The following is a 26,436-nucleotide window of genomic DNA, read 5'->3' as shown; positions in this document are numbered from 1 at the left end:
CTTTTGCACCGACACGGATGGACCCTGGCGTCAATGCTAAGCGAAATAAGTCAGACACAGAAGAACAAACACTGTGTGTTATCACTTACATGTAGAATCGAAAAGTTCAAATCAAAGCAACAGAGTAGGATGGCAGTTGGCTGGGGGTGGGGGAGTAGGGAGACGCTCGCTGGTCAAGGGGTGCAACTTTCAGCAACAAGATGGGTGAATTCCGGGGCTCCTGTGTGCAGCGAGGCGACTACTGTTAACTGCGCTGTATTCTATTCTTACAAGCCGGCACGGGAGATCTTAGAAGTTACCCCCCCACGCCCACCAAGGTAACTTCTTTTCTGAGTTCTACACCGTAAATAGACAAATTTTTACGTCAGTAATATCTCAGTAAAGCTGGGGCTGGAGGGGAGAAAGCCTGACCTTTCCCCAGCCCGTTACACTGGGTGAGATGGAAGGACCGGCTCAGATCGTCTGGGAGGCATCCACCCTGCTGGGCCCAGGGGCAGGGAGACCCTGACCGATGAGAGCCTCTTCCCAGAGCACCTGGGTGCCCTCTGAAGAGCCTGCCTCACTCTCTGAGTCTGCAGACTCAGGCTGCAGACGCGCCCACGGCCACCGTGCCTGCAGCGGCCAGGGAGGCACAGGACGCACGCGACAGGCACCGGCGGCAGCGGGAGCTTCTGGACATGGCCGGGGCACCGGGAGCGGCTCTGCAGAAGGCCTCCTTGTTAGGACGGAAGCCTCGGTCAAGTCCTGGCCCTGCCTGCGTGAGCTGGAGAAAGCAGCTCCATTTCTCTGCCCCTCGCGGTCGGCCGAGGATGACACCGACTCCGTGGACGGGCTGTGAGAGTGTGCCTGGAGAGCTCCGAGCTCTCTGAGGCAGCTGCTATTCCAGGGAGACCCGAGATGAGCTAAAGGGGCAGGCCAACAGAGGCGGGGTGTGGCACGTGGTGCCAGCCTGGGGGCCGAGGGGCCAGGGCTCTTTCCACGAGTCCGTCGCCCACCTGCTGCATGGCCCTGAGGAAGCAGGGGCCCGGGTCCCGGTGGACACTCAGGAAGACGCCCTGCAGGCCCTCCTCGGGGCTGGCAGCTCTGCCCCATGGCTGGTGCTCTGCAGAGACTGGCTGTGGGGTCCTGCCCAGGGCCCCTGAGCTTTAGGATCCAGATTCCTAACACAGATGTCGAAGCCCTCGCTTCACAGGTTCACCCCTGACCCACCTGCCCCAGGGACCAGTGGCAGGCGAGTAACCAAGGAGAGGTGGCAGAAGCAAATTGAGCCTTCACCGCGTCCTGCGTAAGCCAGCTTCCTCCGCAGCCCCCTCCTCTCCAGGGACGTGGCCTTACCATGCTTCTCATTAGACTGTCTGCCTGGGACCGTTCGTGAGAAACTATCCTTGAGCCAGCAGTGCAGACGGTCTCCACGGGAATGGTCTCCTTCACGACTGCCCTCCCCCTCCCTCCCTGTGTGTGTGTGCGCACACACACACACACACAGAGGCTGGGCCACCAGGAGGGCCGTGGGGGCCCTGTCCACCTTGCTCTGGGTCCAGCCACACGTTCTCCTGGCCTTTTCCACCCGGAAGTACCCCCTCTCTGGGCAGCGGGTCCTGGTGAAGTGCGGGCGGGCGGCAGCAGGGAGCTGAGACCTGCGGCTCTTCTCCAGGCTGTGCTAGCTCCGGGCCCCAGAGGCCGGCTTTGGAGAGCTCCGTGGGGCCTTCTTTGAGGCTGTATCGCTCTCCCACCCCTCCCCAGACACCTGTCACCTGGAGAGAGTCCAAGTCAACACTGACGTCACATAGGTCCTATCTATTCCTCGAAGCAGGAACGGGGGACAGAGGTGGTCTGTTCACATCATAGCTCTGGGATGCCCAGAACTCCTGGCAGAAGAGTCAGAATTGCAGCAGAGGCGGCACCCATCTAAACACAGGGCCAAGGAGCGCGGCTGCCAGTCAGCGGGCCGCTTACAGACGTAACGTCAGATACGGCTGGTAGAGACACGGCTGTCAGACCAGCGTTTTCATCTTGACTTTGTGATCTTGAGGGCCCAATAACGTCCCACCATAGGAAGCAGATCGCATGGATTTTACTTTTCAACTTTACCATGGGAAAGCTGAACACAAACGGAAGGAATTCGTGCCTGGCTCTCCCACAGTGACACTATAATGGGGTTCTTTATTTTAATGTCTCACTTAGTCACAGTCTTTTGCAAAAGTCACCTCCTTTACCACTCTCCCCAGGCCATCTGTCCTCACCACTTCAGCCAAAAGGACCTGGCTATATGAGAAAGGCAAATCAGAGCCGTCCACCATGCTCGGCCCCTGGAATCTCCGCTCTGATAGGTTAATCAAGACCACAGAGGGATGAGGGAGGGGTGTGAAGGGAAGGACTCCCGAGTGACGCGCGGGCTTCCAGACTCTCAGCAGGCTCCGGGCTGTGATTCAGCACAGCCGCGGCCCTGAGAGATGGCCCAGCGGCTCCAGGTCCCAGGTTCCCAAGCATGAGCTCACCCGGGTTGATCCTCTGGAGGAAAACCCGCTCTGAATCCAGAAGCCACTGCTTCTGCTGTCCCTGCCTTCTCTGAAGGGTCCTCACTCTCCCTGCCCCTCCCCGCCCCCCGACTCCTCTGCCCCCGTCAGCAGATTCCAAGCGGACAGGAGACTCACGGTCCATGGGAATCTCGATGGCCCTGCCGAGGCTGAGTGCGCAGAGGAGGATGGCTGTGTAGGCCCAGGGCGGCGGCTGCCCGGCCATCCTGAGCACCGGGCCTCGCACCCCGCACCCTGGCCTGCGAGGTCTCTCCGCCTCCAGTCGCTGGAACTGAGCCTCCCGGACGGAGTTCAGCTGCGGAAAGAAATATGATGCCAAGTGAGTGTTCCCTGAACTCCTGGTCCGCTCTAGAAATCCTACGGAGCCTTGAGGATTCAGGGACCCCTTGATTACAGACCTACATTCTAACACAGAGTTTTTTTTAACCTTGCACTATCGACTTTTGGGACCTGACAATTCTTTGTGTGGGGACCGTCTTGGGTATTGTAGGGTGCTGAGCAGCACCCCTGGTCTCTGCCCACTAGATGCCAGGATGCCCTACTCCTGCCCTCAACTGAAGACGTCTCCAGAATCGCCAACTGTCCCCTGGAGGGAGGGCAAACCACCCCTAGTTGAGAACCAGTTTTCCAGAAGGAAGGACAACTCTACATAGAATAGTTGTAAAAACAAATACTGGCTCGCAGGCCCAGCACCTGGAAGGCGCCACGCACTGTTAGTTGCTCGGTCGTGTCCGACTCTTTGTAACCCCATGGACTGTAGCCCGCCAGGGTCCCCCATCCATGGAATTCCCCAGGCAAGAATACTGGAGTGGGTTGCCATGCCCTCCTCCAGGGGGTCTTCCCGACCCAGGACTGAACTCAGATCACCTGCATTACAGACAGATTCTTTACCGTCGGAGCCACCAGGGAAACCCCATGCACTGAACCTGTAGGAAACACACCTATCTCACAGCCTTTCTGACCCACATGTGATGAGGGGGCCTGAGGCTGAGTGTGTCTGGGTCAGCGGCATGGAGACAAGATCCCAACGCCAGCCCCTCACCTCATGTGTCCTTTGACCCGGAGTCGGGGAGAGCGAAGGAGGCAGCGGTGCGGGGCAGAAGTTGGGTAAGTGGAAACTTGGTGGCCCACAGGAGTTTGTAAATGAATGATTTCTGCAGATACTTTGTGCAGCTAACGATTTGGCAGTGGTCGCTGACGCTGTCCCTTTAGGGATAATGGCAGTGCGGACATGACAGCTCCGGACAGAAGGCTCCAGAGGGTTGGGAGGATGAGCAAGATTCATGACAGCGTGATGCTCACACCCTCAAGCACAAGACATCGTTCCAGGGCTGACGGGGTAAGGGCTAAACATGCCTGTCCAAGGAGCCTGCGGTGGTCCTGGAGAGACAAATCCCACCGCCTGGTCCTGAGACAGAGGAGCAAGAATGGCTCACAGCCGAGACTCAGATACCAACCTTTAAACTGCCTGAGGCTCTGAAACACGGAATCTTAAAAAGTGGTCCAGTTTGCTGCTCTGACTATCACGGGGCCAAACAAACCACAGAGGACAGCAGGAAGCAGTTTCCCCACGATTCCTCTGGCTTTTCTCGATGAGTAGCCACCTAGCAAATGGACACACTGCTTAAAACAATTTGGCAGCAATGTGAAGCCTTGCTATCACCCGTACACTCCTGCCAGCTCCCATATATCCTGACTGAGGATATAGGGGATCCCTTGCGCCTGAATGTGGGCAAACCAACGGAAGCTGGGCCTGATGCCAGCCCCTCACCTCATGTGTGTTTCTGGACCCCTTTCCTTGTCTGCTGTCTCCCTTCCCACTGCTTCTTCCTTGGTGTTGCTATCACTGTTTACATCAGTTACTGCAACAGCTTCCTGAGTGGTCTCTCCCCACTTCTGCCCTTTCCCCTCTGACTCATTCTCCATCCATAACCAGAGCACTTACTCCTCAGAGGAAATCAGTTCAGTTCAGTTCAGCTCAGTTATGTCCGACTCTTTGCGACCCCATGGACTGCAGCACGCCAGGCCTCCCTGTCCATCACCAACTCCTGGAGTTTACTCAAACTCATGTCCATTGAGTTGGTGATGCCATCCAACTCTGTCGTCCCCTTTCCCCCCCCGCCTTCAGTCCTTCCCAGCATCAGGGTCTTTTCCAGTGAGTCAGTTCTTCGCATCAGGTGGCCAAAGTATTGTAACTTCAGCTTCAGCATCAGTCCTTCCAATGAATATGCAGGACTGATCTCCCTTAGGATGGACTGGTTGGATCTCCTTGCAGTCCATGGGACTCTCAAGACTCTTCTCCAACACCACAGTTCAAAAGCATCAATTCTTCAGCGCTCAGCTTTCTTCATAGTTCAACTCTCACATCCATACATGACCACACGAGAAACCATAGCTTTGACTAGACGGACCTTTTGTTGGCAAAGTAATGTCTCTGCTTTTTAATATGCTGTCTAAGTTTGTCATGGCTTTTCTTCCAAGGAGCAAGTGTCTTTTAATTTCATGGCTGCAGTCACCATCTGCAGTGATTTTGGGGCCCAAGAAAATAAAGTCTGACACTGTTTCCACTGTTTCCCCATCTACTTGCTATGAAGTGACGGGACCGGATGCCATGATCTTAGTGCAAATGCAAATATAGATCGGTATCCCCTAGTCAACCTCACTACCTCACTGCTGCCCCAGAATTGAAGCTGAAGTCCGTGACTTGCCTGGAAGCCCTGTGTGATGCAGCCCCAACTGCAAGACCATTTCTTACCCTCCCCGTGCATTCTGAATCCCAGCCCACATGGGTAGATTCTAAAGCTCTACTGTGCTGACTTCTGCACAGACTGACTTCTGTCTAGAAGCCTTTCTGCGTCTGCCCGCTCTCATTAGGGTGTGCCAGGTATGACTGACATGCCCCCTTGTCTGTGCTCCTGGACACCACTCCCCTATTACAGCACTTGTCACTATGAATTCATTCCCAAAGTCACCCCTCTGTACACCCTGTAAAAAGGAAGGCACTGTAGGGAACGTGCCTCTTCTTGTTTATTCCTAGAGTACAGCATAATGCCTAAAACACAGCAGGCGCTCAGCACCATGTGAGAGATGGATGCAAAATGCGCAGAGGAATGCCTGAGCAAAACAAACCACTTGGTTCCCGTGTTTTAGACCACGTGTTTCCCCATGAAACCACCAGGCGGCGCAGGAGAGCACAGGCTTTGGACCCGGAACGGTGAGGGCGTTTAGTCCGTGGGGGAAAATCCCCTCCCTACACAGGCGCTGCTCTCCGGCTGGGAACCATTCAGCTGGGAGTGAGTTAAGAAGGCAGAACAGCTCCAGACGGGAGACTGGCTGGAAGGCCTCGCAGGAGGTTGCTGTTCCTTCCTCTTCTCTAAGATGACCCCTACAGTGTCTCAGAAAGAGGCTGCGATTGCCCCTCCATGGCTCCTCACCTCCAAAGAGAGACTCAGGCTGTCCATCTGAGACCTTGGTGCTGAGGGGCCAGGCAGAGGCTCGGCACTCCTCCCAGGAGGACAGTGGGGATGACTCCAGTGTTGGCTCTGAGAGCACCACGTTTTGTTCAGAAGCCGCCAAGTGGGAGGAAGTGATGGGAAAGGGAAGGGTATCTTTTTCTGGGAATCTTGATGGAAACCGGAAGCCAGAAGCTATTCATTAACTAGATACACACTGGCAGGAAGAGAGGCCAATTATTTGCGGTGTCTTTAACCCACAATTTAAACAACACAGTAGGAAAAGAACAGAGAAATAATCTCATTTAGCTATTTGACAATTCTCTCTCCCTCTTCCCTTGGAATCCAGCTTTTCCGATAAAGTCTTTACAGAGGAAGATACTTTAAAGATTTGGCTTTATGGAATCGCCTTACTTCTCAGATGAGGACACAAGAGCCTAGAAAGGGGAGGTGATATCCTCAATGTCACCTCACACATGGCTTTGTGGCGAAACTAAGAACCCAGGTCTCCTGACTGGTAGCCCGGGGTTTTTCCATCAGATTTCCCTGTCTCTCCATATATATGACAATTACCGAGCAAAGCTGCAATTTAAAAAAGAAATGTATAGTTTGTCAGTATCTCAAAAATTAAACATAAAATTACCATCAGTTCAGCTCAGTTCAGTCGCTCAGTTGTGTCCGACTCTTTCCGACCCCATGAATCGCAGCACGCCAGGCCTCCCTGTCCATCACCAACTCCCGGAGTTCACTCAAACTCAACGTACATCAGAGTCGGACACAACTGAAGCGACTTAGCAGCAGCAGCAACGTCCATCAAGTCGGTGATGCCATCCAGCCATCTCATCCTCTGTCGTCCCTACTCTTCCTGCCCCCAATCCCTCCCAGCATCAGAGTCTTTTCCAATGAGTCAACTCTTCACATGAGGTGGCCAAACTACTGGAGCTTCAGCTTTAGCATCATTCCTTCCAAAGAACACCCAGGACCTATCTCCTTCAGAATGGACTGGTTGAATCTCTTTGCAGTCCAAGGAACTCTCAAGAGTCTTCTCCAACACCACAGTTCAAAAGCATCAATTCTTCGGCGCTCAGCCTTCTTCACAGTCCAACTCTCACATCCATACATGACCACAGGAAAAACCATAGCCTTGACTAGACAGACCTTAGTCGGCAAAGTAATGTCTCTGCTTTTCAATATACTATCTAGGTTGGTCATAACTTTCCTTCAAAGGAATAAGCGTCTTTTAATTTCATGGCTGCAGTCACCATCTGCAGTGATTTTGGAGCCCCCCCAAAATAAAGTCTGACACTGTTTCCACTGTTTCCCCATCTATTTGCCATGAAGTGATGGGACCAGATGACATGATCTTTGTTTTCTGAATGTTGAGCTTTAAGTCAACTTTTTCACTCTCCTCTTTCACTTTCATCAAGAGGCTTTTTAGTTCCTCTTCACTTTCTGCCATAAGGGTGGTGTCATCTGCATATCTGAGGTTATTGATATTTCTCCTGGCAATCTTGATTCCAGCTTGTGTTTCATCCGGCCCAGTGTTTCTCATGATGTACTCTGCATATAAGTTACCATATGACCCCATATTTCTGCTCTTAAGTATATGCCCTAAAGAATTAAAATCAGGGACATGAACAAGCACACGCATGCTGCATGCTAAGTTGCTCAGTCGTGTCCGACTCTTTGTGACCCCACGGACTGGAGCCCTCCAGTCTCCTCTGTCCATGGGATTCTCCAGGCAAGAATACTGGAGTGGGATGCCATCACCTCCTCCAGGGGGTCTTCCTGAGCCAGGGATCAAATACCACATCTCCTGCAGCACCTGCATTGCAGGCAGATTCTTTACCACTGAGCCGCCAGGGAAGCCCCAAGCAAGTACACGTACACACGTGTTCGTAGCAGCATCATTCACAATAGCCAAGGGGTTGAAGCAGCCCAGTGTCCATCAGGAGATAAATGAATAAACAAATTGCTGGATATAGGTGGGAGAAGCTGAGCAGCCAGGGGCGGGGTTCGGGGGCGGAACTGTCAAGGACCTTCAAGGGGAATGCCACTAACTACGGAGCATCCCGTGGAGGAGTAAGGAAAGCCACATATCCTTGAAAGGGCAGACGGAGGCTGCAGAAGAGGGGGTGGTGATGACGGTCTTGGAAAGTTGGAGGAGGGTGTGGATTTTTTCTGTTTAGCTTCATGGGGGCAAAAAAAGGATCAAATGAGAAGAAATTCCAGAGAGGCAGCTGCTTCTCTGAGATGCAGAGAAGAATAATCTAATAAATATAGCCATCATACAAAGCCATCTATGAAAATGAAACACCACCCACACAAGCTACCACTATGATGCATTTGAACAATCCTGTTACATTGAATTAAATAGGTAAGAGGTGAACTATAAGGATATAAAATACATTAAAGGGAGGCCTACTGCAGGGGGAGAGAGTCAGGAAAAGAACAACAATAAAGAAAACCAAAAGAGAAATCTTGTGTGAATTGAGGTATACTATGAACTGCTGCTGCTGCTAAGTGGCTCCAGTCGTGTCCGACTCTGTGTGACCCCAGAGACAGCAGCCCACCAGGCTCCCCTGTCCCTGGGATTCTCCAGGCAAGAACACTGGAGTGGGTTGCCATGTCCTTCTCCAATGCATGAAAGTGAAAAGTGAAAGTGAAGTCGCTCAGTCGTGCCCGACTCTTAGCGACCCCATGGACTGCAGCCCACCAGGCTCCTCCGTCCCTGGGATTTTCCGGGCGAGAGTCCTGGAGTGGGCGCCGTCGCCTTCTCTGACACCATGAACTAGGGACTATGATTAGTTCACGTCTTGTATATCTGCGAGCCCCACTCCCCAACCCTCTGTGTGAAAAGTAAATGAAAGAGAAGAAAAAAAGAGAATAGAGTCACCCAAACAGCCCAAGCTGGAATCAAGATTGCTGGGAGAAATATCAATAACCTCAGATATGCAGACGACACCACCCTTACGGCAGAAAGTGAAGAGGAACTCAAAAGCCTCTCGATGAAAGTGAACGAGGAGAGTGAAAAAGTTGGTTTAAAACTCAACATTCAGAAAACAAAGATCATGGCATCTGGTCCCATCACTTCGTGGCAAATAGATGGGGAAACAGTGGAAACAGTGTCAGAATTTATTTTTGGGGGCTCCAAAATCACTGCAGATGGTGACTGCAGCCATGAAATTAAAAGACACTCACTCCTTGGAAGAAAAGTGATGACCAACGTAGACAGCATATTGAAAAGCAGAGACATTAGTTTGCCAACTAAGGTCCCTCTAGCCAAGGGTATGGTTTTTCCTGTGCTCATGTATGGATGTGAGAGTTGGACTGTGAAGAAAGCTGAGCACCAAAGAATTGATGCTTTGAACTGTGGTGTTGGAGAAGACTCCTGGGAGTCCCTTGGACTGCAAGGAGATCCAACCAGTCCATTCTGAAGGAGATCAGCCCTGGGATTTCTTTGGAAGGAATGATGCTGAAGCTGAAACTCCAGTACTTTGGCCACCTCATGCGAAGAGATGACTCATTGGAAAAGACTCTGATGCTGGAGGGATTGGGGGCAGGAGGAAAAGGGGACGACTGTTGGAGATTACGAGTGAAATGACACAGAACAAGACACACAAAAGACAGACGACACGCACACTCCGGCCGGAGGAACAGAACTGGGCAAAAAACTAATTGCTGTTTATTATAAAAGCCCCCTAGGCAGAATTCCAGACTGCATGAATAAGCCTTTTCAGCACAGCGCAGGTGCATACATGTTATTGTACAGCAAAGGGGAGTAAAATCCTCGTCTACTGCAGAGTCTGTTCAAAGCCCTCTATTCCTTCCTTATCACAAGAAGGGAATGCTTCCTCGTTTGCAAGGGACCATTAAACTCAAGGCTGTGTCCAGACTCTTTGGCAGAACGCCTCGTTTGCAAGGACGTCCAACCCTAGCAGAGAGGCCCGTTTGCAGGCACATCTCTGCTACCTTATTAACCCTTCAGACGACAGAGGATGAGATGGCTCGATGGCATCACCGACTTGATGGATGTTGAGTTTGAGTGAACTCCGGGAGTTGGTGATGGACAGGGAGGCCTGGCGTGCTGTGATTCCTGGGGTCAGAAAGAGTTGGACACGACTGAGCGACTGAACTGAGCTGAACATGAAGTGTTCTGCAAGTGACACTGCTTTTCATAAAGAATGCAAATGGCATTTGGTCAGGTGTGTTCCTGCCCCCTCAGGAAGGCAACTGGATGCTTCTTAGGATCACCTTGGCACTACTGTAAGCACACAAATCTCTGGACCCTCAAACGTCTAGGCAGGGACCAAATCAAGCCTGCTGATTAGAAAAGCCTTTTTCAGTTTGAAGGCCTTTAAAACTGTTGTCATCTTACACGAGGATGCTTCACGTACTTGGGCAACCTTCCTGAAGGCAAGGCCTTTATATCTGCAAGCCTTGTGGGAGATATGAATTCAAATTATCTTAAGACGGGGCCTAGGGAAGTACATGTGAGTTGAGTGATGATCAGCCACTGGTGGAGACACCTGGAAATGACAGCCTGTCTTGACCAAGTTCAAGAGCAGTGGCTATGCAGAAAGACCACCCGGGTCTGAAGCTGCTCCCCGCTTACAAGGTGGGGAGTACAGAAGGTGCGGAAGTACTGAGCCTTCAGGTCTTGGCGTTTCTCATCTGAAAACTGCAGATAAGAGGAACACCTATTCTGCAGGGCTGCAATTGTGACTTGATACCCTAATCCTATACAAAGCACTTAAAGCTTAGGGCAAAAGCTCAAGAAATGTTAGCTGCTGCCACCCAGCAGGCTTCGACCTAGCTCCAGGACACTACCAGCAACAGCCCCAAGGAGCAATATTACTTATTCAGCACAGTCACTTTCTGCTTTTCTCTTTTTCCTTTCTTGTGGGTCCTGGTTTGCTTTCTCTCCCCAGACTGGGGGGCCCCCGGTGTTGATTCCTCAAGCTGTCCCCAGCAGATGGATGAGAGGACTGCAAGCTGTTGCAATGGGGAGCTCCCCACATTCTCACAGCCCCATTCTGAGCAGGCTGTACTGGTGGTCACAACACATTTGAAGTGACGGGGAGAAAAGACAGGCTGTGCCGAGACACAGCCCGGTTGGCAGCTCCACACCCCATGCCGCAGAGTCCGCCATGGACTCCTGAGCGGCAGTCGGCCAGCCATTCGATCACTTACCAGACCTGGTTTCAGAGAAAGAACAGGGACGAGAGACGGAGACGGGGACAAGGGTCAAGCTCTACTGTCACAGGGCTTACAGCGTTCCAGTGGGGAAGACAGGAGATAAACCTCGAATGGCAGTAACAACAGAGTGAGGCACCAGGAAGTGCAAAGAAGAAAACCCAACCCAACCTGCACACAGTGTTTACAGCAGCCTTTCCCATAATTGCCAAAGCTCGCAAGCAACCAAACTGTCTTTCAGCAGGTGAGTGCATAAATCAATTGTGGTCCATCCAGACAAACGGGATATATTTTAGCACTAAAAAGAAACGAGCCATGAAAAGACATGGAGGAAACAAACGCATATTAGCAAATGAAAGAAGCCGGTCTGGAAAAGCTGTATACTGTATGAGCCCATAGTTAACTATGGGACATTCTGGAAAAGGCGGAACTCTGCCTTAAGTCTCTGCCAGGGCAAGTGATGGTGGCCAACCCCCTTGCTGCAGTTCACTCTGAATAAAGAGCCTCTGCTTGTGCTCACTTGGGTGGCATTTATCTTCACACCAACTTTACACAATCACTCTCTTTTCCTAGTCTGCCTTTTCTGTTCTTCAACCCAACTTTCTGTTATCTTTCAGGCGCAGGTCAGGGGACACCACCTCTGGGAAGCCTTCCTTGGTTTCCCCGGACCACCAAGACCGGATCCTGTCCTCACCCTCTGTGCCCTCAGAGAATTCTGGGATATACCTGCTGTAATGAGTGCTAGGTCTTGGTGTAGAATGTTGTCTCCCAACTACGCAATGAGTTCCCTGAGGATGGGGGACAGTGTCTTATCCAACCCACACAATGTCAAGGACACAGAGAACCTCATGGGCATTTACTGAATGTTTATCCAGCACCCCTGCTCTCCTCCTCCCATCCACTGTACCTGTATCCATTAGCTAGCACTGCCGTTGCAAAGTACCATAGACCGGAAACTCACTGTCTCAGAGTTCTGGAAGCTGGCAGCCCAGGGTCGGGGTGTCAGCAAGGCTGGTCTCTCGCGAGGCCTCTTGCCTTGGCTTGCACGTGCGTGCCTTCCCGCAGTGTGCTCACATGGCCTTTGCTCTGCGCAAACACACCCCTGGTGTTTCTTCCTCTCCTTATAGGGTCACCAGTCCTACTGGGTGAGAGCCCCCCCTGCTGACATCATTCAATGTCAATTACTTCTGTACAGACCCAATCTCCAAATATAGTTACATGTGGGTAGACCTTTAACACATGAATTTTAAGGAGGGGCACAACTCAGTCCGTAATAGTACAGACATTTTCCTTAGCGAATTTGTCTCTAGAGTGATCCTACCCAATTCTAGGGTTGGGCTGTGATTAGTATAAAAAAATTAGCGCTTTCTAACTCTCACCCATATGGCCAGTTTAGGAATGGACACCTTATCCAGCCAGAAGCACTGTGCTTCATGGAGACTTCTGCTAAAAGCTCTGAGAAAGACAAGTTTCCCCGTCTCTTGAACGAGATGCAGTGAGGGCGCCCCCAGCGGAAGAGGGTGGAGCTTCAGGGACGGGTGGTGGGGGGTCTCGGAGCATACTGTGGGGACACCCCAACAATGCAGAAAGCAGACAGAAGACGTAGTGAGACCTGACTGTTTCCGTCACTGAGGGAGGGTTTCCTGAAGAAAGCCCTACTTGGGGATTTTAAATTACATGTGTGTTTATATTAAAAATTCTTTTGAATTTTTAAGCCAGCTGGAGTTGTTTTCTATCACTCGCAACTGAGAGTGCTATCAGAATCAGCAATGCCCCTAGAATGTTCGTTGAAGCCACAAGCTTCCCATGATCTTCACTTTCTGTGTTAAAGAAGCAGGTCCCCTCCGCCTGCCTGCCTCTGCCTGGACCCGGCCCCATCCCTCTGCAGGGTCTCTGACCACCAACTCTCTGCCCTTCTGAAGGTTTCCAAACTCTTCTTAACTGGCTGTCTGCCTTCGCAGAGAAACATCTTCACGTTCTCTCATAATGAAACCAAAAGATCGTTCTCTGTATTGCATAGCTCCCTATGGGTACCTAATTTTTCCTTTCATTTCTTCTCATGAAAGTTCCCCACCCCCCTCAGTAGAGGTCAATGGCTTCTATGTTTGCTGATTTTGTTCCCATTCATTACTCATCCAACCACACCCTGAACCTCTCCTGTCTCGACCCCGAATTGGCCTCCAGATGGCCAGATTCAGGGTCTGCAGTCTGTATCTTGCCAGGCCCCTTGGAGGCACTAACAACTGTTAATTACCCAACCCGTCCTTCATCCTACCTAACATCCTTTCCTGCCTGTTAGCCTCTGAAACCCCACTCTTGGGGCTCGTTCTCTTCCCGGCCCTCATAGCCTCCGTGGCAGCACCGATCACACCGCTGGGCCCTCTTCCCCTGCCTGATGTCCTCAGCGTCTTCACCGGTGCCCTGGCCCTCCATCTCTCTTCTGTGTTTGCTGGTGCCCACCTAAGTCACCGAGCCAGGCTCTTGAATCACTCTTACCCCCAACTTCTCACACCTCACATCCAGGCACCAAGGCCCCTGGACGCCTCCCTCTGGCTGTCTCTCATTCCCCCTCCTCTGCACATTCCCAGTTGCCTGCCTCTCATAACATCACGTCTCATTGCAATAACCTCTCGCCTGGTCTCCTTCCAATCCATTCTCCATGTTGCTATTACAGCGGTTTTTCTAAATCCCCACCTGATCATGTCACCGCTCTGCTGAAAACCTTCCCATTTCTTCCCATCGCTCTATGTAAGATCAAATCCAAACCACTGAACACAGCACATAAGGCCCCTTAAGACCAGGTCTCTGGAGTCCCCTCCAAGCCCAGCCAAACCCTGAATGCTCCCTTGTGCGTTAGTTGCTCAGTCGTGTCTGACTCTTTTGCAGCCCCATGGACTGTAGCCCACCAGGTTCCTCTGTCGATGGAATTCTCCAGGCAAGAATCCTGGAGGGGGTAGCCAGTCGCTTCTCCAGGCAATCTTCCCGACCCAGAGATCAAGCATGTCACACTGTATCCAACCTCCATAATTTATCCATGCCAGCCCCTGTGCCTGTAAAGGCCTTCCCTCCTTGTCATGTGATTATTCCCACTCAGCCTTCAAGACTTCACTGCTCAGACCTCTTCTGCACAGTAAAGAACACCTTGCGCCCCTCCGTGCCCCCTACCGCCAGCAGAGCTGGGAGTCCCTCTCATCTCCACTATAGCTTAAACTGCCTCTCTGGGCAAACCTGTATGATTAAACTAAGGCTTGGAGGCCTTTTCTGTAGAAGTCTAGATAGCATTTTAAGTAGGAAGTCAAGAAACACCTGGAGTAACAGGCAAATTTGGCCTTGGAATGCGGAATGAAGCAGGGCAAAGACTAAGAGAGTTTTGCCAAGAAAATGCACTGGTCATAGCAAACACCCTCTTCCAACAACACAAGAAAAGGCTCTACACATGGACATCACCAGATGGTCAACACCAAAATCAGATTGATTCTATTCTTTGCAGCCAAAGATGGAAAAGCTCTCTATACAGTCAGCAAAAACAAGACCAGGAGCTGACTGTGGCTCAGATCATGAACTCCTTATTGCCAAATTCAGACTTAAATTGAAGAAAGTAGGGAAAACTGCTAGACCATACAGGTATGACCTAAATCAAATCCCTTATGATTATACAGGGGAAGTGAGAAATAGATTTAAGGGACTAGATCTGATAGATAGAGTGCCTGATGAACTCTGGATGGAGGTTCGTGACACTGTACAGGAGACAGGGATCAAGACCATCCCCATGGAAAAGAAATGCAAAACAGCAAAATGGCTGTCTGGGGAGGCCTTACAAATAGCTGTGAAAAGAAGAGAAGTGAAAAGCAAAGGAGAAAAGGAAAGATATAAGCATCTGAATGCAGAGTTCCAAAGAATAGCAAGAAGAGATAAGAAAGCCTTCTTCAGGGATCAATGCAAAGAAATAGAGGAAAACAACAGAATGGGAAAGACTAGAGATCTCTTCAAGAAAATCAGAGACACCAAGGGAACACTGCATGCAAAGATGGGCTCGACAAAGGACAGAAATGGTATGGACCTAACAGAAGCAGAAGATATTAAGAAGAGGTGGCAAGAATACACAGAAGAACTATACAAAAAAGATCTTCATGACCAAGATAATCACGATGGTGTGATCACTCAGCTAGAGCTAGACATCCTGGAATGTGAAGTCAAGTGGGCCTTAGAAAGCATCACTACAAACAAAGCTAGTGGAGGTTATGGAATTCCAGTTGAGCTATTTCAAATCCTGAAAGATGATGCTATGAAAGGGCTGCACTCAATATGCCAGCAAATTTGGAAAACTCAGCAGTGGCCACAGGACTGGAAAAGGTCAGTTGTCATTCCAATCCCAAAGAAAGGCAATGCCAAAGAATGTTCAAACTACCACACAATTGCACTCATCTCACATGCTAATAAAGTAATGCTCAAAATTCTCCAAGCCAGGCTTCAGCAATACGTGAACCATGAACTCCCTGATGTTCAAGCTGGTTTTAGAAAAGGCAGAGGAAGCAGAGATCAAATTGCCAATATCCGCTGGATCATGGAAAAAGCAAGAGAGTTCCAGAAAAACATCTATTTCTGCTTTATTGACTATGCCAAAGCCTTTGACTGTGTGGATCACAATAAACTGTGGAAAATTCTTCAAGAGATGGGAATACCAGACCACCTGACCTGCCTCTTGAGAAACCCGTATGCAGGTCAGGAAGCAACAGTTAGAACTGGACATGGAACAACAGACTGGTTCCAAATCGGAAAAGGAGTACATCAAGGCTATATATTGTCACTCTGCTTATTTAGCTTCTTTGCAGAGTACATCATGAGAAACGCTGGGATGGAAGAAGCACAAGCTGGAACCAAGATTGCCTGGAGAAATATCAATAACCTCAGATATGCAGATAACACCACCCTTATGGCAGAAAGTGAAGAGGAACTAAAAAGCCTCTTGATGAAAGTGAAAGAGGAGAGTGAAAAAGTTGGCTTAAAGCTCAACATTCAGAAAACGAAGATCATGGCATCCAGTCCCATCACTTCATGGGAAACAGATGGGGAAACAGTGTCAGACTTTATTTTTTTGGGCTCCAAAATCACTGCAGATGGTGATTGCAGCCATGAAATTAAAAGACGCTTATTCCTTTGAAGGAAAGTTATGATCAACCTAGATAGCATATTCAAAAGCAGAGACATTACTTTGCCGACTAAGGTCCGGCTAGTCAAGGCTATGGTTTTTCCAGTGGTCATGTATGGATGTGAGAGTTGGACTGTGAAGAAGGCTGAGGGCCAAAGAATTGATGCTTTTGAACTGTGGTATTGGAGAAGACTCTTGAGAGTCCCTTGGACTGCAAGGAGATCCAACCAGTCCATTCTGAAGGAGATCAGCCCTGGGATTTCTTTGGAGGGAATGATGCTAAAGCTGAAACTCCAGTACTTTGGCCACCTCGTGTGAAGAGCTGACTCATTGGAAAAGACTCTGATGCTGGGAGGGATTGGGGGCAGGAGGAGAAGGGGACGACAGAGGATGAGATGACTGGATGGCATCACGGACTCGATGGACGTGAGTCTGAGTGAACTCCGGGAGATGGTGATGGACAGGGAGGCCTGGCGTGCTGCGATTCATGGGGTCGCAAAGAGTCGGACACGACTGAGGGACTGAACTGAGCTGAAGACAGTTTCTGTCACAAGCGCTGAACTTTACCATTAAGGAGTGAGTGGATGGGTGTGTCTATCCGCCAACAAAACTTTATTCACAAAACAGGCAGCGGACCGGGACTGGCAGGTTGCTCACCACTGGCTTAAGCTTTCTCCCATCTTTGTGGAATTCTCGAGGCTCAGACCATGCCCTGCTCATTGTTGTGTCTCCAGTGCCTGGCAGGGTCCCTGGCAGGAAGTATTTAGGGAAAGGAAGATCCAAGCAAACGTTTCAGACCTGCCACTTCTCTTCTGTAAGCTGCTTGTTTTACAATCCTTTTCCAAAATCTCATAAATGGAAACAGATACTCCTGCTTTGTCTGCTGCAGGTGGTGGCTGTGACAACCCCACGAATAGTGTGTAGGGACGTGAAGCCCAGCTCGAACGGAAGCGCTCTCACTGCTCACGTGAGGCCACTACACAGACCTTTATCCTGTGAGTCTGGACCCGGGAGAGGGTCTATGATCTACCTGCCGTTTCTCCGCCCGTCTGATGGGTGGCGTGGGGCTTGGCCGCAGCCCACTCCCTGCCCTACCGCTTCATCTAGCTCTGGGGACGACGCCCAGGGGTGAGGCTCCTCAACCATTTCTCCTCTCCCCATCGCCCCACTCGCTTTGTCCTAGCTTCCAGATTCCATAGTTCCCCCCCACCCCGGGGCAGGTGTGAAACAGACTGTGTTTGAGACAGATGAATGGCTCGATGGCCTCTGAGGCCTCCCAGAGACTAGAGCAGGTTCTCTGGGTTAGAATCAACAGAGGTAGAGGCTGATGGCAGCCTGGTAGTGGATGGTGAGGAGGACGGCATCACGGTTCCTAGGCTGGGAGACTGGATGGGATGACACTCATAACTGGCATCAAGAATTAAGGAAGGGGAAACGTCTGGAAGTGACTGGGGCTAGGGAGATCATGAGCTTGGAACCAAATATGTCCGGTTCGAAATGCCCAGGGCTGTGAACAATACACCTCTGCAGGTAGCCTGATGCTGTGTTTCAGAATTACTGCCTGCAGATACGCGCAGCGACAGATTAGTGCTACAGGGCCACGTGCCAGCAGCTAGCTCTCAGAATACATTAATGAAATGACTAGAATAGTACCACAAGAGCCAAGTAAGGAATACGCTCACACATCACTGCCACAGGATATTGTGGGGGGAGCAGAGAGATAATAAAAGCCCGACCGAGCCAACGCAAAACTCAGTCACCCTGCATCAGATTAAAAAAACAAACACGCAGCAGGGTTATTTCTGTGGCTGCCTGGAAGCAACCTGTTCAGAAATCAGAGAGAGGAGCTGAAACAAAAGAGCAAATAGAAGCCCATCAAAACAAGGAGTGGGGAAGGACCGTGTGTGTGGGGTCTCAAAAGAACTCAGGAGTATCCCAAGCCAGGCCCTGGGCTCCCTGCAGACAGGCAGGCAGGCCCTCTTAGGGGAACTCAGGACTAGGATGTAAGGAATTTCTTGTCATTTGTTCCCAGTATCAACGGGGAACAGTTGCAAATGATGTATACATGAATATAAATCCAACTGGCTCAGGTCAGATAGATATATAATATATAAAACTTGTAATAATCACATTTTCACTCACTTTCCTTTCTTCAAGAACAAAGAAAGAGCTGGTATGTGTCCTCTATTATGTTTGTTTTGGCAGAAAAAATAGCCGAGGAGCTGACCTACACTGTCTGTGCACCGCTCAAGCCCTGTGACCTGGCTCCCACCCCATGCGGCCTCTTCTCCTGCAGGGCCAGCCCGGGCCTTGCACCCCCCCGCCCCCCAGACCAGCCAGGAATTTTCTGGACCTTCGGCCACCTCTGTGAACGCTGCAAGTGCTAACCCCCTTACCTCTCTACAGTGCAAATGCCCCTCCTCACCAAGGCCCTCAGTGGCAACCCCTCTGCAGCGCAGACCCTACCTTCCCACTGAAAGTGGGCTGCGATTTCCCCTGTACCCCCAGCACGCTCTGTTCCAGGGGTTATACATATCCTCCTGCCAGTGAGACTAGCTGTTCCTACAACCATCTCCTGCATCAGAATCTGAAGTTCCTGAGTCTATGCAAACCATTACAATAAATATTCGTGGAGTGAGTGAACAGCCATCTTATCAGACACTTCCTCTTAATTGAGAGATATGCATCCATCAAGAATTAGTGTATTAGAAATTCTTGATTAAATCATATATAATAAAACTTGTTATAGCATACACTTGAGTAATAAAAATAACAGCAATAACCTAATAACATCTATGAAGCATCCTATAAAGTAGACAGACCTTGTCCCTGCTCAGCAGACACACTTGTCCCCCTTTTCCCTGAAATCCACCCCTACTCCCTCTCATGGCGTCTGTCTGATCTCAGTCAGGGCCTCCCCATTTCCTCCGTTCTGCAGACAGACTCTCAGAACTTGGGATTCGGGGGCTCCAGGCACTAACCCCTGAATGGCCATCTATTCTGTTCCCAGCCTCCCTGCACCCTCATCCTGAGGGTTTCAGCTCAGCTGCTCTGATTCTGAGGTCACCTTCTGCAGAGGGGTGCCCCAGGCGCCGGGGAGGACCCTCCTCCCTGCTCCCCTCCTTCCGCAGGTCCACAGCTCCCTTCCATCTCTTATGCCAAGGGAGGAACCAGGCAACAGATGGTGACCCCAGCCCGCGTGCTCCCTCCACTCACAGGCATCTGAAGGCTGGACGGGTTTCCTAGGAAACTCAAGTGCCCCATACTGGTGATCCCCAGCCTCTCCCAAAGAGAGCACCAAGCAGGGAGGAGGAAGACAGAGGGGAAGACGAGACCGATGGGAAGGTGCAGGAGGAGCTCCATGCCTTCCTTCCAAGTTTCCCCAGTGAAGCTAGATGCCTCACATCTCCCCTTCACCCCCACAAGCCGGCCACAGTCTCAGCATCTTCACAAAGTTTCGCTGCCCATGCGACCCTCCCCCTCTCCCTTTCGGGGCGGTAACTACACGAGCCCTCCTGGGGCCCCAGGACTTGACCGCCTAAGAAAGCACTCACCAGCCTGCTTCTTCACCTGCCTCTCCCCTGCCCAGGAGAGGAGACCCGCTTCCTCCCTGCGTGGGGTCCGACCAGTTGTCTTCTAGGATTTTCCAACAACTAAGGACACCTTGTATGTGGATTCAAGCCCCCTTCCCCCTCCTCCCTTCTCAGGGATGGAGGAGGGTGGTCTCCATCTGCTCGGTGGTTGTGCTGCCTGCCTGGCTCCCTGGCATTGTCAGAGGGAGCGATCTGGGGGGAGACAGGGGCTGTGTTTAACCATTGAGAGGGCTCCCTTGGCGGCAGGGGCACCGGCAGGTCTGGCCCCTCCTTGCCCTGCCTGAGGTCACGGGGTCTCAGCAGGAGTGGGGGATGGGGAGCAACAATATCAGGTGATCCCGATTCCCACCAGGGGAGGGGGCGGAGGGGGACACCTGGGTTTAGGATTAAGGATTTGGTTGAAAACAACTGTTTCCTGCCCAACACCCAGAACTAATCTATTGGTTGAAACCTAACCTCTTGGCTATTTATTAGGTTGGGAACAAGGGAAGGAGGGGGCAGGAAAGGAGAAAGAGGGAAGAGGCCTCTCCCTTGGGGTGCCCACCATGAGTATCAGGTGAGCTTCTCAGGCTCCCTCCAGGCTGCCAGGGGCCCAGAGCACGGGCAGGCGCCTTGGTGCTCACAAGCCACCAGGCCGCTCGTGAAGGCTGCGCCCACCCGGCACGTGTCCCCCTCTGGGCAGGAGGTGCAGGCCCCTCAATGCGGGGGGAGAGCTGGCTGGGACACTAAGTCAACAGAGCTTGGACAGGGAGACCAGCTGCGTGATTTTGCGTAGCTGATTTGCGTGGGTCTACCAAAAGCCTTTTAACCTTCCGCTTACAATGGATCCTGGTTTATTTTTATTTATTTTTCCCCATCACCACAATGCTTCAATGAATATCCCTCTACATATAATATAGAGGAAGTGGGGTGGCTGCCTTATCCTGTCTCTTTAACCCCATGCCAACTGGAACCTGAAATATATCTTCGCCTGGTATAGAGAGGCAGCCCAAAGTATAAGTGGCCAGTCCAACCCTGGACATCCCACCGCACAAGCCAGCAGTTGCTGGACACACTGGGAGGGACTGCACCGGTGCTGCAATCCAACCGAGCCAGCTTTCCGACGTTCTCTGGGGCTGTGCATTTTCTCCACATTATTATTATTGCTTACTAGCTCATCCTCCAAGAGGCAGGACTGGGAAGCACATGTGGAATGGAAAAGGCTCTCAAATGTAGCCAGAGCCGCTGCCTGGTAGCTGGTCAGACTCTGCATAGGGGCTGCCTTCGATACGGTTTGTGGATATCTGTGAATTTCCGTTATTCTGGCTCCGCTCACTGCCACTGCTCAGTGTTAACTGAGCTCTGTCTGACCAGGCTCCTTACAAAGACTAGCAGGTAAAACAGACTGTAGAGGAAACAGAAGTTAACAAGTAGGGTATGCAGACAGCCTCCAGCTTGGAGACACCAGCTAGAGACACAGGCAACAGCCTTCCTTCAGTGGGGGGAGGGGGGGGGGGCGGCGGGGGGCGGGGGAGAAGTTCTGCCGCCTCCAGGGAGGACAAGGAGAGCCCCCACCTCTCCATAACTCAGGAGCCAGCTTCGTGTTCATCTCCCTGTTTTCCACCCTCAGGGAGAGAGTTTCACAGCAATTAGACACACATCTTTTTCACAGCTGGAGGGAGAGGAGAGAGGGCTTGTGAAGCTCCCCACCCCGCCAGGCAACGTGGGGGAGAAAACAGCAGGATAGCAGAGCTGGCCCCCTGCTGGCTGACGGCCTGTTAGCAGAGGCTAGAGGGAAGAGTAATCATAACCTACAGACTCGATCCTGTGTGTGCAAGGGTGCAGCCCAAGGTCTAGGGAGGGTGAGGACGGACCCGGGTTCAGAGGAAAGATAGAGACTGGAGACAGAAGGCCTGAAGGGGGCTTGGATTTAGTATGAAAAGACCTAGGGTTCCTCAAAACATGAAACAGAGAATTACTGTATGCCCCAGCCAACCACTCCTGGGTATACACCAAAGACCTAAAAATATATGTCCACATGAGACTTGTGCATAAATGCGTTCAGCAGCATAGCTGATCACAGACAGACAGTGGAAACAGCCGGAACGTCTATCAGCTGAGGATGGATAAATAAAATGCAATATATCTGTATATATAATGGAATATTATTTAACCACCAAAGAGGAATGCTACAATGCGGATGAACCTTGAAAACCCCACGCTAAGTGAAAGAAGCCAGACACAAACGACCACGTATTGTACCATTCCATTAATCTGAAATGTCTGAAATAGGCAAATCCACAGAAGTAGGAAATAGACTGATGACTGTCTAGGGCTAGAGGAAGCCTGAGCTCCTCTGGTGGCTCAGATAGTAAAAAATCTGCCTGCAATGCAGGAGACCTGGGTTCGACCCCTGGGTCAGGAAGATGCCCTGGGGAAAAGAATGGCTACCAAACCAGTATTCTTATCTGGAGAACTCCATGGACAGAGGACCTAGTGGGCTACAGGCCATGGGATCGCAAAGAGTTGGACATAACTGAGTGACTAACCCTCACTCCCTGAGAGAAAGACCATGGTCAGGGGGAAGAGGAGGAGCGGCTAATGGGTACGGGGCTTTTTGGTGAATGGAGAAGGTAATGAAAATGTTCTAAAGTTAACTGTGGTGATTAGTGCCCAACTCTGTGAATATATTAAAAATCAGTGCATAATATTTTTTAAACTTATTTTTTATTGAAGTATAGTTGATATGCAAGTTGTGTATTTTATAATGGTGAATTGTATGGTATGTGAATTCTATCTCGATGAAACTATTGTTTAAAACATCAATGTGGAAAAAAGGATTAATTACGGAAGAACTTGGAAGACCTTGTTAGAAAACTGTGATACTTCAATAAGGAAAATAAACGATTAAATTTATAAGCGTAGCTTCAAATGTTCAAAGGAACTCAAGTTTATTAATGGACTCAAACAGATGATTATTAAAATTTATGAGATTTATAAAAAGAATTGTAAAATGTATCAGTTGAAAGGTTTAAGAAAAAACTAGGTTTGGGGATCAGTATATTGAATATTGATTTTTTAAAAAAGACTTTGGGCTAACTCCTTCGATGCCACCCAGAACAAGTCCGAGTCTGCGTACTCCCTGCCTCCGCAGTAAGCTGCACAGCGCTGTGCAGACGGAGAGCTGCAAGAAGCGCGGCCGGAGGCCTCAGTCTCCATCTCGGCAGCTCCCCTGAAGGCTGGTGGCTGTGCCCCAGCCGGCTTGCTTCCAGACCCTCGCTTCCGCACTCCAGTCACCGGCCACTGCATTCCCAGGCTCCCTGAGCGGGCTGTCTGCTCGCAGCCAGGCCTCTGTCCATCTGAGGAGCTACCATCTGGACCCATCTGTTCACCATGTCACTCATGTTAAGCTGCTTACTCCACCCTCTCTTTGTGGGATTCCAGGCCCAGTTTCAACAGACCAGGGTTCTAAAGCCATTTGAAAACCACAGGATGAGCTCAAGCAGGAAAGAAAAGGATGGGGGCAGGGGAGCAGGAAGGCTGCTTGAAGAAGCTTGGGGTGGGGAAAGGAGGACGGACCTCCAGCCCCTTCACTGACTGTGAGCTTTTGGGGGCCGAGGGCGGTGTCTTCTCCTTCTTTCCTATACTCTTCATAGAAATGAGCACCAGATGAAAGCAGAACAGGACCAACTGGGAACATGCAGCCCGGGGGAAACACGCCAGACAGGGATTCCGAGCCACAGCCTCAGGAGGAAGGGATGTGCTGTGATCCGTCTGGCTCAGGAAGGGGGTGCAGGCTTGGGAGCCACATACCCGAGGTTCCCTCTCACCTCACAGTTCAGCAATCTGTTTACCCTCTCTCTCTGTCAGAGCCTTAGCTTGCTTGTCTTTGAATGGGATAATACACGTTTATTACAATATTATTGTGATTATTAATTAAGTGAGTTGATTTAATTCATTTTAAGTGAATTAATGGGCTAATGCATTTGTATGGCATCTAACGGGCTTCCCTTGTAGCTCAGTTGGTAAAGAACTGGCCTGTAATGCAGGAGACCCATGTTCAACCCCTGGGTTGGGAAGATCCCCTGGAGAAGGAAATGGCAACCCACCCCAGTATTTTTGCCTGAGAAATCCCATGGACAGAGGAGCCTGGGGTGGCAAGAGTCAGACACGACTTAGCAACTAAACCACCACCACGATAGCATCTAAGGCAAGGCCTGGCCCAAACTTGACTTTCAAAAGCTGTTGGTTATTTCTTCTTCCCCACATGTGACAGATGGTACAATGCTTTGCTACACGGCTTTGGACAAGCTGGACTTTCGACCCTAGCTGTGTCTTACAGACCTACAAAATACACAGTGCCTGTGCTAGTAACCATAACCTAGCTCTGGGGCCTGGAGAAGGCAATGGCGACCCACTCCAGCGTTCTTGCCTGGAGAATCCCGGAGACGGAGGAGCCTGGTGGGCTGCCGTCTATGGGGTCGCACAGAGTCGGACACGACTGAAGCCACTTAGCAGCAGCAGCAGCAGCAGCTCTGCGGCCAAGGAATCATTACCCTCTGGTCGTACAGTCATCTGCATAAGTGCTGTCTACTGTGGACCAGACAGAAGGGCAGCTCCTGTGAGATTCCAGAGCAGCCAAAGCAGCCCTTTGCTTCCCTCTCTCCTGCCTCAACCCTGCACCGTGAACCAAAGCACTAGGAGCTTGTGGAGACCACTCCCCCACCCCCATTCCGCCCCTGCTCCCCCAGCCTCTTCCACCAGTGGCCCCACGCCCCATGACATCAACCACGCCAGGCGGGAGTCGACCTGAAAGGAGCCGGGTCCGTTCTTCTGAGGCTTCCATCCTGCTGTCAACACTGGCCTAGCTGCTGATATTCCAAGGATAGCACGTCCCTGGCTGCATTTTTCAGGCTCCTGTCTGACATGACAGGGAGGCGCAGGGAGGAGAGGACGAAGACAGCAGGAGGGAGCGGCATCTGTTCCCTCCCCTCCCTCCAGCCCTCTGCATTTACATCCAACTCAGACACTGGTCTGGGTCCAACTTCCGTCCTGGCAGGCTTCTGCAGGCTGGAGATGTGAAAATACAGGAGCGTGGAGGAGGGGGTGTGGGACAGACAGGGGACCGCCGTTCCCTGTGTTATGAGATGCGCTGTTTGTCTAGGGGTCTGCGGCTGAGTGCTGGCTATGATGCTTACGCCAAAGACACCGCCAGCTCCAGCGGTGGAGGGGAAAGCCGCCTTAACGCCCCCAGTGAGTGCACACAACTGTGTGTGGCAGGGCCTCTCTTTGCCGTAGTCTCTCGTCCTCCCGTTAGAATCAGAAACTCACGGGGTTACACGCTGTACAGGTGGGTTCAGCAGGGCGGCAGAAAGGCTGGGGGGTGGTGTAGACGTGAGCACATCGCGTCCACAGAGATGAGGCAGACGGCACACGCCACTGAGCGGGCCAGCTCTCCCTGTGGTCACCGGTGGCTCCACACCCAGCCCTGCACACCTCAGCACCCAGGAGAGGGTGGTAAGCATGGGTGCTGTCTCAGGGGCCCGGAGTTGGTCCTGGGGAGGAGAGTTCCCAGTGAAGCCCCACGGCCTGCCCCCGATCATCTCCCAGCCTGGCCAGGGAGGCCCGCTGCAGTGTTTTTGGAGGGAGAAGGCCCAGCACCTGGTAGGGAGGCTGAGGGGTGTGAATGCAATTAACCAAATAACGCCATCTGAGACCCCAAAGGCCTGGGGAGGCTGGTGGTTCCTCTGCCTGCGTCAGAGAGCAGGTGTCTGCTCCGAGCGCCCGGCAGGCCGGGGAGCCGGGAGCTGAGGCACCGAGGGAGGGAGAGGTTAGTCTGAGCCGGCAGGTGCTCACACTGGCCTGGCGGAGGGGGAGGGCGGAGGGGGCGTGTGAGGGAGCAGACCCGGGGCGGCCCCAGATGGCTATGGCCCGGAACAAGAGGAAAGCAGAGAGGAGGAGGGCAGACAGACAGATGACTTCCTCATCTGAGGCCTCCCAAGCGGAGACACAAAATCAGATTTCTACCTAGAACCTGGCTAGAGTCCTGCTCAGAATCATCTGTGCAGCCCAGCCCACCCTGAGAACGCTCCGAGCCCCGAAGTCACACGGCCAGCTGCGTGGTCCCAGCGCTGCAGGATGGCTTGGGTTTCCATCCGGGCGCGGGCGCTTTCTCAGCCGTGAGCGCTGAGCACACTCCTTCACCTGTCGTCGTGACACCCGTAAAACGTGGTAACAATGTGCGCCGTTTCAGAGTTGCCGTGTGGAGGATTACAGGGAACACGCCGAGCGCGGGCCGGGGAGCCCTCCGGGGCTGATTCAGGCAAGGCTGACTGTTACCATCCTCTAAAGAGCCTGCTCAGTCCTCCTCCTCCCAGAACTTCCTGGGCCCTCAGTAGCCACAGCGTGTACTCTTGCTTTCTTCTTCTTTCAAGTTTCCCAGTCAATCTGAAAGTCCTCTGATCCTTTGACCTTTCATGATGCCTCAGACTGGAGGAGGCGGTGTGGTGTCCCAGCAAGAAAAATGGCTC

At 51.6% G+C, this 26,436-nt stretch overlaps 1 protein-coding gene across 3 annotated transcripts in view; it reads right to left on the bottom strand.

Annotated features, from left to right (window-relative positions):
- Positions 1-26,436, bottom strand: part of NFASC (neurofascin) — a 197,777-nt gene that overhangs the window by 66,525 nt on the left and 104,816 nt on the right. For all 3 annotated transcript variants that reach the window (XM_069544498.1, XM_069544496.1, XM_069544497.1), the window contains exon 3: positions 2,655-2,832. In XM_069544498.1, the coding sequence (XP_069400599.1) occupies positions 2,655-2,832 (178 nt within the window). The remainder of the gene's footprint in view (positions 1-2,654; positions 2,833-26,436) is intronic.

The sequence above is a fragment of the Ovis canadensis genome, chromosome 12 (genome assembly GCF_042477335.2).
Source record: "Ovis canadensis isolate MfBH-ARS-UI-01 breed Bighorn chromosome 12, ARS-UI_OviCan_v2, whole genome shotgun sequence".
NCBI lineage: Eukaryota > Metazoa > Chordata > Mammalia > Artiodactyla > Bovidae > Ovis > Ovis canadensis.
The sequence above is the reverse complement of the archived record's forward strand: the minus strand, read 5'-3'. Positions and strand labels throughout refer to the sequence as shown.